A 13325-nucleotide genomic window follows, 5' to 3' on the forward strand; every position below is an offset into this window, starting at 1 on the left:
AGTAAACATCTCTTCCCAAGAGATACACCTTCATACACTGAATCCTTTATCATACTATTTAAGAATTTTACTTATTTCTGTGGTTAGCCATCTATGGTCATCACCACTATTCTTGACCAATCAAGTACTATTTTTCCTACCTCCTGAAAACTAGTGTTTTGACAGTAAGAAATGCAAATAAGAAAGCCATGTTAAAAAGAAAAAAACAACCCCAAACACAAAACCAAACAAAAAACCCCACCCTAAACCCCCAAATAACAAATAACAAACCACCCCCTGCAGAATAGTTGTGGGGAATTTTTAAGTTAGGTGAAATTACTTATTTAAGGTATTTGGTAACAGCAACAGGTAAGGGTCTACTGAATATCTAGTTCTAAAAATGCTTAATTAAGAGATTGGGATACATTATGCCAGAAAAGGTCTAATTCGCTTCTGGGCCTCAAGAACTTTTTCTTAGCACTGGATCTTACAAAAGTATGTGTAACCCATGTTGTTTTCTTAGTAACTTTTTCAGCTTCAAACTTACAGGTTTTACCATATAATTATACATAACAAAGATTAGACATTTCTCTACTTTACTTACAACAAAACCAACTTTTAATATGATTTCAGATCAACAAATAAAACCACAAATGCGAATGAGCATAAAAGATGTTATAGAATAACTACATGTACGCTAAACTACTTCATAGCTCTGTGATTTGCAAATCCCACTTGTATTTTTGGTAAAGTTAAAATGTAAATGAAAGAAGGTACAAGCAGGATTCTTGTGGATTAGTTCTTTCAGGTTAAATTTTGCTGTATATTGAATTACGGCAAATAGCTTTCTCTCCAATACTATTGCTTTCTGGCTGCTATGAAAACAAAACCTAGCAAATTAAAGATGAAAGCAGATATAACCTTTGAAATTTCATGCTTTTTATCCATGAACTTTATATGGCTGATTACCTATTCCATATATTCTTGTCACATACAGAGAGATGAGATCCTACTAGCTAAGTTCAGATCTTTCAGTCTTGTGGATAGAAGCAATTTAACTTTACAACAGGTATGTGGCAAGCTTCCCTTTGATAAGAACCCTTCAGCCAAAAGGATGCTTAAATCTCATATGAATTATTACAGAACATGCATAAATGATGATGGTCCAGAAAAAAACAGCTCAAAAAGCATCACAGAAGGAAAATGAGAATAAATATTCTTTAAATACAATGAAAGGAGATGGCCAAGCTCAACTTATATGAAACCCATGAACAAAAAGTAGAAGTTCTTACTCAGTCAACACATACACAGGACAAAAGGGTTGCCATGACAGTGCTGTACAAGAATAGTTGACCACACCACAAAATATGCAGAATGTTTAAGATGCAACCTGGTAAGGTGAACTCAAAAATTACTCTCTCATTGTGGTTTCCACCAGACCAAAAATATCTCATGAGTATGTGGTCCTATAACACTATGTTCTCATTGTCCTTGATGACAGGAAAATAGCAAGCCTAAACAACATACTGAATTAATTCAAGTAATGGTGGAGACTGGTTCACTTGGCTATAGTGCATCCAGACATTTTTTCCTTAGTAAAGGATATGCAAAGGAACATAGGCATTACTAGGTGGTACAGTGAAGAATCAAACAGACCACTTCTATATTTGCTGAGAGCTTTGTTCTTCCTGTAGGACAATTTTGGCACACACAGAAAGGCAAAGAGAAACAGTAGCTATCGTTTTCCTTTGCCAACATGAAAAACAAATGAAGAAAATAACAGTTCTGAACTTCAGCTCTTGCACTAGCTTTCCACCTTGCTAAATTAGAGTCCCATCATTGGAGATGCTCAAGAAATGTCTTGGACCTTTAAAAAGTGTGTGTCTAATGCTGAGAACATTTAGAGATAGATGTTCCAGGGTTAGAAAAGGTGACTCAGTAACCCAAATTTCAAAAATGAAAATAAAACACAGATAAGAGCATTTCCATTATATACTAAGCAATCTGAAGCAGGAATCAGGTTTGAAAACAGAGAAAAACGTGTTGGTTGAGAGAAAATTACCTTGAGCAAATAACTGAAGAAAAGAGGAACACACAACCTTTCTCAGCAGGCTAAAGAACTATAATGCAGTAGTCCGGGATGAAATAACTGCAGACCTGCTCAAAGCAAACACATTGAGAACATCACTATAATTCTTTCATGGCAGCATGGGAGAAAGAATCTATCCACAAAGTGGCAAGGGTATCACTATAAAAATATCCCAGAAGGGTGCTAAAAGTAGCTGCCAGGATGCTCTCACGCTGCTGTAGCTGCTAGGGAAACCTTCTGTATCACTGCAGTGCTGTAGACCACAACTGATTGACAGCAGGTATTGAAACAGGGAACAAAAGCCAGCTTGTGCTCCCACAAATCACCTTCTAAGCTATGTGATGCTATTGAATGCAACAGATGACAGCTATCATTCCTTGTAGGGTTTACTGACTTTTAGGATGCTTGTGTCTGAGTATTTGCAACAGATACAGGGAATTCCTTGAAGGGATAAATAAATACTCCGTGCCTTTTAATGGGGTACCATGTATACTGGGATGCCCAGTCAGGATCAGACATAAGCACATTCTTCCCCTTTGCTATCTGGTATTATTCCTGATTGCATTATGAAAAAGACCTCCAGCTTAAGAGAGTGAAATTCTGAAGAAGGACAGATGGCTGGAGGTTTGGACTTTCTTCAGGCCATGTGCCTTCTGAATACATTTGCTATGTTTTGCTTGTGAAAACATCAGCCTCCTCAGAGCTACTAAGCAAACAGGCTTTACAATCAACAAATCAAACCCCAAAGTATGACAGTCGATATGACTACTGTATGATCCCATTTTTCTTGAGTAAGAAGCCATGAGAACTGCTAATGAGTTTACTTAAACTTGGAAGTCTAGTGCTTGCCTGCATAATTGCAATTCAAGAAGCTAAGGTAAATACAACTTTCGGAAGCTTGCCTGAATCTAGGGTACTTAGCACGATTAGCATATGGTATGAATCTTTAGCTGCAACGTACTGAGCATATTCCTGCAGGGGTCGGAATAATGGAAAAGCAGTAAGTCTAAAGGAAGTAAAGCAGCTGCTAGTATTTATGCTTGTGATGGATGTTCACAGTAAAATGGTCAGACAGAATAGAGAATGTCTATCCAAGGTCTTGACATGACACTCACAGCTGTGCAAATAGCACAGATGGGAAGATGATTCAGAGTGGCTAAATTTTGAAAATGCCCAAACCCAGGCCCTCAGACCCTCAAAATAAGATGGTTTTTTTGTGATCTCTCCCCTGGTCCCTCAATGCTATTAAAGAGATTCTCCAGAAAGGGCTCTTTGCAGCAAAATGCAGCAGTTTCACAGATTAACAGCTTGAACAATTGGTTCAGGATGGGCTGATGAAAGATGATCTCTACATGATGTACCCAAATGTACAAGAAATTAATTGGCGTCTATGAACACTCAGTATTAATAGCTGTGAAAATGTCAGCTTGTATCCTTCTGTGGATTCTCTTAGACCTGCAAAATTCCTATGGCTTTTCCAAGTAATTAGTATTCAAATGGCATGTATAACCAGGTCAGTCTCTTAGGGTGGCTACTGCTGGCAGCAAGCATTCTCCACTTTCTGAAGTACTGTAGCAAACATATGTACATATGAACTGTGCCTGAGTAAGCACTTTGATGAACTAATGGCATCCTAAACCAGATAACTAGACCTTATTTTTCCTACAACAGCCTCTCTCCTCACCCTATTCTCAGACTAAACAGATCTTACGTTGTTGAAAGGAACAACTCTGGAATTAAACTTGTCACAACTTGGGCTCCTTTAAAAGTAGACCTGAAAACATTTTTTTAAAGTAATCCTTAAATACAGGAAGTGGGAAAACTTGGGATGGTGCAGTATTTTACAGAAGGCTCTCCAAAACATTTCTGGGGCCAGCCTAAGAAGCTATTAAAAGGTGTATTTTAGCTTATGTATATATTAGCAAGTAGTGTGAACCCATAGAAGCAGATCAGAAGCTGGTGCAGAGGCTCCCATGTCCCAGTATGTGCATTTCTGAGGGTCTCCAGGCTCTCTCCAGTCTGATCCTGGAGCCTGAATGCTTGTTAGTGGTTGTGGCGTATTAGCGGTACTCCTGCAGTGCCTTTCAGGTTTAGTTTCTTCTGAATGGGATCTGGTTTGTGTGTTCCAAGACCGCTCAGTGAGGCAAATCAAAGTGTGCTAAGTGGAGCTCATTAGGAGGTGCATTTCAGAAGTGCAGTCTGCACCCCAGCCAAAATGTCAATGAAGAGCACCCTGCCGGAGGCACACCCCAACTTTCCGACCTGAACTAGTTCTGCAAAGGGCCAGGCTGAGTGCACCTGCACTTATCTGATTTTTATTCTCCTTTATATGCAAGTTGCACATCCCTGACATATATACATATAATATAAAGTGATTTCTGTACATAAAACAAACCATCACAAACTGCTCCCCCTTGTCCCTCCCTCCTAAAAAAAAAGTAATCTAGAGATGCAAAATTTAGGCTTATTTGACATACACCATGTTAAATTCTTGAGGCAAAAAGCTACATTGAGTATGGTAAGTTACTTTGAAAAGTACTGGAAAACTTAACAAAAAAACCCCTAACCCCTACCAATAGAGATCCCTAAAATGATTTTGCAGGGGAAAAATAACCACAGCACAGAAAAGGAGTTCATTCATTTCCTCCTCCCACAGAGAAGAAGAAAAAAAAGTAACCAATGTCTACCAAGTCAAGGCAGAACTCTCTGGAAAAATGTGTCTCTTCCATATAAGCAAGCATTGATATTTTTTATTACAATCTGTCTCCCCCCCCCCCCCCCCCATATTTTACAGTCACAGCAGCACAAAGGGTTATAAAGAGACTGGAGAAATACAGGAAGCTAATCTATCTGAGGAGCAAAAAAGTTTGCTTACTTTATTGCTTCTACTGCCAGTATGATAGGAAGGCAAGAAAAAAAAGTTCCTTTCCCTTCTCAAGTTTACAAGTTATTTGGTACCTTTGCTTGGTGGTTTTTTGTTTTTTTTTTTTTTTCATTTAAGTGTCATTACAATTCTAGGAAAAGCTAGTAGTTTCTTGCAGACTAGATTTGACAAAATTGAATTAATTGGGTGATTTTCTTTTGACTTCAATAGGAGCAGACTCAAATCACAGAGAGCCTAACACCACAGTAGAAAATACAATTGAGTCTTGTATGCAGGCAACAGAATGCAGCTATTTATGTTTTCTATCAGGCAAAAAGTATCTGTGAGTATTAGCTAACTCAGTAATTTACTTAAAAATATTTCTTATTCTGTTTTTTGCTTTTCCCAGTCTGACTGATACTCTTACAATGACAGGTCAGAACATCTCAGTGGCTTCCTGAAAGTGCTGGCAGGTGCCACACATGGGAATCTACCTTAGTGACCAGTTCAGCAGCCCTTTGAGTTAAAGGCAAATTTAGAAGTGACAGTGAATTGAGTATACAGAGCTGGGAAGAGGGGGGATTAGTTAAGGTCATAAACTGAGAATTTAAGATACAGTTAAAGTGTTTTAAGTTAAAGCACAAAACTCCATGCTCTGTACATATTCTACACAAGAGATCTTTCTCCAGAATAACCTCCCGTCATCTCTTCATCAGTTTTGGGGCTTCCTAGCACTTACTGCTCATGTACAGCATCTTAAGAACTTCCCAATTTTTGCTACCCACACTTCTAACATCAACACAATTATACAAGAACTTATTTCTGACTACTAGTAGTTATAAAAAATTATGTATATCATAGGAAACTGCAGTCATTTCCATGGAGTTGTCTTCTGCAAGGCAGTGTGCTTTGCTATCAACCTGCCATCTGTGCTATTCACATGCTACATGGTCTCTAATAAATAAGAGCATGCATTGCAGACAGAAAACTCTCAATGCTGATAAATATCATACTTGTCACTTGTTTTCTTCAGGTCAGAAGTTAAGAAGGTATTAAGTATCTTTAACTCAGGCATATGGCCATGTTTTGGTAGATTAAGAAGTGCAGAGAATCATGCGCCTCAATGTTTCTCATTCCTGTCAACAGAAATAGGATCTGGCCACACTACACCATGCTTTACCTAATGATGAAGCTCAGCACATCACTGAAGCCTCTTAAAGTCCAACAGAGCTAGTGTCATTTATGCATGTTTATTCCAAGCACAGAAAGCAACGCGAGTGTGTTTGGCCTATCATACACTCGCTATTCAATGTTTAAAAAGGGAGTGGGTATTTGTATGAAAACAGAAGGCCCCTCATACTCTAGTATGATGTCAGTAATACAGCTCCTCAGAGCATGTTATTGTTTTAAACAGAGGTCTCCACACTTTCACATTGGCTATAAAATACTTAGTGCTGCTGGACTGGAAGGAAAATGTCATACATCTGCAAACAATTAGAAGGAGCTGGACTTCATATTTGATTTACTAAACAATAAAACAAGCTTAAGTGTGACTATATGTGTAAGTTACACTCCCTAGGAGCCTCAAGCAGTTATCATAGCAAAGTCTTTTAACCATAATTAAATAAATCCACAGTGGGACCATTGCTGATCAAGATTATCTTTTATAAGATATTTTCAGCAGCAAAAAGCATGAAGATCATGAAGTTGAATGCATGCTTTAAGTGCTCCAAAAGTCTTTTATCCTTTCTTTCAAGCACACTGTCCACTACCCTTTTTCCAGCTGGAATTCATTCAGTACAATACATTTCAACTTTTAAACACTAATATTTCCATGCTTTCTGCATTTAGATTGAAATTTTGGCATGAGGAAATTAGTAGCAAAACTTGATTCAGTCAAGCCCAAGATTTCACCATAGTTTGGGTCTGCTAGTTAAAAAGCTCTGGTACTATAACAACAGTTAGTTGTTGTTATAAATTAGCCAAAGATTTGTGAATTGAATATAAATATTTAGTTGCAAGTTTCAGGAAGCCAGAGCATGGAGTAAAGTAATAGTAATATATCACCACCAATCTTCTCCTCAACAAAAAAACCAAAAACGTCAACCACTTGTCAGTCTGAAGTTAACCCTAACTCTCAACTGTTATTTGGAATACAAGGTATTGGTACTACACGCTGTTAAACTTTCCTATGCTATCCCCAATTTATACACCTAAAGCCATTGCAGCAAAAGTGATGTTCATGTTTGGAGTCTTCTAGCATTACTTGCATTCTTTTATCAAACAAAAACGTTGTCACAGGCTAAAGTTGAAGCGGTTTATTGCAGTTCACCAGTGACGATGAGTGCCAGCCACAGTAACACAAAGTCATCTGAAGGAGGGAGTGCTGGATCAAACATAGGAGTCTGGTATTCTGTTCCTGGTTTTGCTGCTACTTTGCTAAGTTAAACTAAGGAAAAAATAATTTGCCATCCTTGACATTGATTTTCCCTTGATAACCCTAAGTGAACGCTCAGGGTTGAGGGGATCGTGGTACTGACCTCCTTCGGTAGGTTCTTTACTTGCTGTTCTTGAATTAGAGTGACAGAAATGTTGAGAATTAGCAGATAAGCCAGAAATGCAACTCTGAGGCTTTGCCTACAAAAATAACTTACCCAGTCTCCATGATGATTACTATGCTTCAGAATGACAGGGAATTTACTTACTAGTGATAAATAATGTTCTGTATACATGAATACCAGGGAGAAAGGAACTACCACTGTATATTACAGCTTGCCTTGATTATAGTCACTCAAGTGCTATTTTATATGATTATACTCTTATGGGCCACAAAGTGGAAAAGATGAAACATGGGGTTAAGTTTTGTCCTCTGTTTGCACACATTAGGGTATCTCACTAATGTGCTTGAAAATCGTTTGTGAACAAGGAGTAGAATATGTTTTTATGAAAGAAAACAAAACAGTGGATGAAACATTTGTTACTTCAGCAAATATAAGAGTAAACTATTTATATGAAATAATAAATGAAACAGTCTCAGTTTACAGTAGTGCTTGTGAGTCTGGTTCCCGAATGCATACAATTAACATTGCTAATACCCTGAGAATTTTGGCACTGCATGTGGTGTATGTACACTGAGATGAAAGCTCTTCATTGCCATAGTTTCAAAGACTGGCTAGACTATGACTGGAAGTGAGCTGGCAGGGTCTGTGTAGAACTACTTCTATAGAGATCAGAAGAGCACAAGCTGTTCAGATGTTTGGTTCCTACTAGTTGAGAAATATTCCTCATACATAACAAAACCACCATATTCTTCTCCATTGCAATCTGGTCTAAGCACAAGTTCACATGGTGGTTATTTTTTGTTCCATTCAGCATTCACTTACTGTAAAATACATAGTTTTGCAAATCTTGAGAAATTGTCTATAATATGACTTGCTGTGTTGCCTACTTTTTTCAAAGCACTGCCTCTCCTGGACATACTTAATACAAAACAAAATGTTTGACTAAAGTTGCTTACTTGCATTAAGGGTGGGGGTTTTTTTTGAGGATCTACAGACAACAGAATTAGTTCTACTTGTTAGCCTGAAATAGATGGAACAGACTGTAAGGCTGCAGCAAACTGCAAGTTCTGTTACCTTGAACAATAACAACATGCATGTATTTTATTTATTATATCTTAAGTGTGTACATGTCCAGTTTAATGGTGCAACAATATATTCTAGTAAGTGCAGGAGTTATAGGCTTTTTTCATTTTCCAGGCATTAGATTTGTTATCACATACACTCCAATTATACTGAAAGCAAAACATACAGCAGCTTGCTTACCTTGGCACACATTGTGATCGCTTTGCTCATACCCAGCTGCACACTGAATTTGATGAGTTGGGTTTGGAGGGGCACGGTGAGGATCTGCTGGAGTCCGTCGAATGACGTTGTTTCGACCACTAGTGGATTCGGCTGCTGCTTCTTCTCGCTCATTTACAATAATTTGCGCTGTTCTAGGTAGACAGAGGTATCCTCCATAGTGGTTAACACATTTCATCCCACCTTTACATGCATCTGGGACTATTTCACATTCATCAATATCTGTGGTTAGCAACAACACAAGTCATGCTTTTAAAAGTCGAACCTTCTGCAACAGCCATTAATACAAGTAACACAATGAGACATGCAAGCACACCTCCTTGTCCAAAACAGAGGTGTGTAATGACAATACTTAAAGAATACCAGTGGCAAGTCCATCTTTGAAAATTGTTTACTGTACCTTTGCACCGTTGCCTAACAGGATCCCATTCATAGCCATCTGTACATTGCTACAGAGGAAAAAAAATATTAAATGTTAGGCTACTCAGGATTCTTTATTTTGGAAAAATAATCAAGCATATTTCAATGAACTCAAAAGTTTGACATTAAGGGAAATGCAATGTTTGCACACCTTCATAAGCTAGAAAAATGGCTATTGGTTCAGCATTGCTGCTCAGGAACAACAGCGAGTATATATAAAGACAGCCTCTATCTCAGGAAGTTCCTAAGATACCATTTATTGCCAGTAGGTAGGTTTTACTGGGGCTGGGGAACAAAGTGAGGAAAGCAGCACTTTATCCTTGCCTTGTTCCTATATACTGTTTTATAGCATGTGTCATTGGCTGAATCCTGGAATAGATGAACTTTTGGATTGATCCAGCTGACCAGTATGAAAATCTTATGAAAAACAAGCAAGTTTTCCTGATTTTTGGTCTTGTTCACTGCCTTCCAACAGGTGAACATCTTTCATTCCTGGGGCCAGTTTGCCAGGGGGGCTAATATGCCCCTGTACTTCACCCTCTCTCCCATTAGCACTCTAGCAATGGGGAAGGATCCCATGACAGCTGGAAATTCGTTCACATGCTTTTTAAAATCACATGACTCCAGGAACTGCAGTCTAGGAAGAACAATTTATATTGTGAGACATACAATAATCAGTTATGAGTTTATAACAGTGGGACTACTTATAGAATTAAGACTTAGCAAAATTCAGAGACTGTACTCAGCAACTATTCATATCAGTGCAGACGAGTAAGTTCAGGAAGAATTTTAAATATTCTGCCCTGCAGTTAGACATCTTCATTATTACTCTGCCCCAAAACATTAAACAGTCTAGAGTGCAGTAATTTTAATCACAGGTGACAGTTACAGAAACTGATTTGCAAAGTATCACAATGCTACCAACTACAGTGGACACATTTAAAATATCAATGAATCAACTGAGCTGTACTATGTAGGTGCATATGCATCCTATGCTGCTTAGGATATTGCTTTAATGGCCCTACAGAAAAAAAGAATTGAGTCGGCTAATGCAATTAGTCACAGTCAAGCAAGCTAAAGCTTGTTGCAACTCCTCTGCTGCAGAGGAACTATGCAAGCGACAAATTTGACCTTCCGATGCCTAGATCCACTTGTTCCACGTACCATCCTCAAGTTATTTTGAGGAACTTGTTACTAATAGACACTGATGCAGCAATACGATTGAAAATATATTCTTCATTTGCAGGTGACACCAGCAATCTGTCAAATGTGGCAGAGAGTTGTAACTTTGGAGGCTTTTTCTTCCAAAGGGGTAAGTGGACAGCAAATTGTATTACAGTTCTCAATCTCTAAAGGAATGACTACATGCTGAGTTGACAACACCAAAGTTACTGTAGCTATGAAAACGCAAACCCAAAGGAAAACAGCTAATTCGTGCATTTACTGAATCACCCAATTCCTGTTAATGCACAACAGAAGTACTGTCTATTTAACTGTACGGAGCCAAGTCCATCTATTACTGCAGCTGAAGGGACTTTTAGAATAGAAAAGGATTTGGCCCTAAATGAATACAATGTACACATGAGAAACAGTAGCATCCTAAGAGTAAAATTTCCAAAAGCTAAGTTTTTTTTGATAAGTAGTTTTACATGATTAGAGTCTAATGATCATTGAAGCACCTAAATGCTCTTCAAAAATGGAGTGTAGGAAGCCAAGTCATATATGCATGCTAGAAATTTTCCATTGGTATAAACAGAACTATGCAGGCTTATCAGAAAAGGCTACTTAATTTTTTAAAAAGAACATGTAATAAATGCAGAAAAGGAGGGGGGATGGGATCCCTATGTTAGTCTGGATTTTCAAAAGGTACTTAGATCTTCAGTTTCCACTTACATGTAGGGACTTTAAAAAAAAAAATAAAAAAATCACAAAAGCCTCTAAACATAAGTACCCTCAAAGTTCAAAAATCTATTGCTTCTAAAGCCCAGTGTTAAACTGTTTTATGACTGACTTCCTGATGCTCATTGGAGACTTCTTTGAGCCCCGTCTTCTACAATAAGGTCCAACTCTGCAATATTTACTCGCTTGAGCCATCCCACTGACTTCAGTGGGATTACTTGTATAAGACACAATCTCAGTCTTTGGCTGTGGTTCTCTAACTTTTTGCATGTGTGCAGAATTTTCTGCTTGTGTGGCATTGCACTAATGTCTGTACACATATTCAGAGGTCCACCCATATGAAGCAAGTTGCAGGGATTACAACTGTAATCAGATGTGAAAATGTGGGTTTTTCCCCAGCCCAAGCCGATGTAATTGCCACTCCTTCTATGACATGCATTATGCAAGCCAAAGACTGAACACAAGCAGATTAAAAAAAGCCTTACAAAAAAGCCTTTAAATCTCTTACCCTATCACTTAGTTACAAGCAGAACCTCCTTCCAGTATTCTTGTACAATTTTATCAAGCCATGCAAAACCACTGCTCAAAACCAGCTCAGAAACCAACAGTCCTATCATCACTCCAGGACTAAGATGCTTCATTAAGAGCACCGAATTTTGAAGTACTTGCATTTTGTTAAAAACAGCTTGAAATACCCAAAAGAAAACACAAAAGAATGTTTGACCTAATTATCTGTCAAAGTCCATATCTTTCAAATGAAGGTCCTAGGGACCCTGTCTTTATGAAAATGGATTTAAAAAAATATTAAAACCTCATAATTTTGTTCAGTTCATCAAGCTCAGTACATAGATAAGCTTTTCAGAACAGGCAGTTGTAGCCTATTTTGCTCAATCTTGTCAACTTCAACTTTAAAACACTGTTTCAGTGCAGCAACAGCTTACTTTACGGTTAACATTCGAACGCAAAGAACTTTGTATTGCATGCTATACGTTGGCAAGAAATTTGGTTTTTCTTAAACATCATTTAGAAAAGAATCCCTGCAAAGCAGTAATTACCTCGAACTCTATTAAACCTTACCGTGTATGTTATGGTTTCCTCCGTTTCCTGCGAATGTACCGTAATAAGAATGAGACCAGCCAAGAACATAGCTGTCAACATCGTGAACCTTGAAAGAAAGAAAAACAAATAAAGTGGGAATATTTTTAGCGCTCTCCTTGGCCGGGGGACGCAGCCAGCACCTCCGGGACCGGCTCCGGGACCGGCTGTGAGCGCCCGCCCAGCCTCTACCTGGGTGAAGCGGCCGGGACGCTGCCCCTTTTCTCCTGCAAGAAGAGGGTGAGGTTTGGCTGTGCTTCCAGCCCGGTGTATTTCAGCCAGCTGGGGAGGGGAGGGGGCGGAAATAATCAGAAGTAAATGGAGTTTAAAATAACACAGCACTTAATGCCACACTGAACTAGAAGCGGTGCGCTCCAGCGCGGCGCTGGGCGAGGGGCAGGCGGTGTGACCGCCCTGCCATCCCACGTTTTGGGGTGGCAAAACGATTTTTAGGTAAAAGCTCACCGTCCGCCGGGAAAGCGGCCGGGGCAGAAGGCGGGGGACGAAGAAGACGACGACGACACCGACACCGGGGAGGGACGCGCTGCGGGACCCACCTCCCCGCGGGGAGACGATCGCCGCCGAGCCGAGCTGCGCGGCCGCACCAGCGGCTCCCGCCGGGCACCTGCTGGGCTCGGCCCGGGGCCGCGCTGCCCTGCCCCGCAAACCCGCTCCGGGGAGCGGCGGGGCGCGCAGCCCCCCGGCGCTGCCCGCTCCTACCTGCGGCGGGGCCGCTGCGGGCGGCGGCGGTTGCTGCTCCCGGCGGCGCGTAACCGCGGCGGCTCGGCCCCGTCCGTCCGTCCGCTGGCTCCGCGGCGGTGCCGGCGCCCGCCCGCTCTCCTTTCCCCCCCCCTCCCCGCGGGCCTTCGGCTAAATAGAAACGGTCCCGGCGCCTACCGGAGTCCCCGGGCTCCCCCTACCGGCCCCGCGGGGCCGGAGCCCTTCGCCGGGGCGGGGCGAGGCGAGGCGGGGGACGGCCCGGCCCGGCCCGGCTTTCGCCGCTCCCCGCTCCCCGCGCCCGCCCGCCGCCGGTCCGGGGCGCCCCGAGGCGGGGCAGGTGCGGGGCGCCGCCGCGGCCGCCATGTTGGGTCTGTCAGGAGAGGGGGCGGCGGGCCCG

At 40.8% G+C, this 13325-nt stretch overlaps 1 protein-coding gene across 2 annotated transcripts in view; it reads right to left on the minus strand.

Annotated features, from left to right (window-relative positions):
- EFEMP1 (EGF containing fibulin extracellular matrix protein 1) overlaps nucleotides 1–13083 on the minus strand; it is a 49986-nt gene extending 36903 nt beyond the window's left edge. Inside the window, exons 1-4 of one of the 2 annotated variants that reach the window (XM_049801082.1) lie at nucleotides 12929–13083; nucleotides 12191–12278; nucleotides 9195–9243; nucleotides 8756–9016 (exon numbers count right to left, since the gene is read on the minus strand). In XM_049801082.1, the coding sequence (XP_049657039.1) occupies nucleotides 8756–9016; nucleotides 9195–9243; nucleotides 12191–12271 (391 nt within the window). In that variant the 5' untranslated portion in view covers nucleotides 12272–12278; nucleotides 12929–13083. Of the gene's footprint in view, nucleotides 1–8755; nucleotides 9017–9194; nucleotides 9244–12190; nucleotides 12279–12400; nucleotides 12654–12928 lie in introns of those variants that run through there. The other variant, XM_049801083.1, reaches the window with a different exon arrangement.
- Between the last annotated feature and the right edge of the window lie 242 nt (nucleotides 13084–13325).

The sequence above is a fragment of the Accipiter gentilis genome, chromosome 5, assembly GCF_929443795.1.
Source record: "Accipiter gentilis chromosome 5, bAccGen1.1, whole genome shotgun sequence".
Classification (NCBI taxonomy): Eukaryota; Metazoa; Chordata; class Aves; order Accipitriformes; family Accipitridae; genus Astur; species Astur gentilis.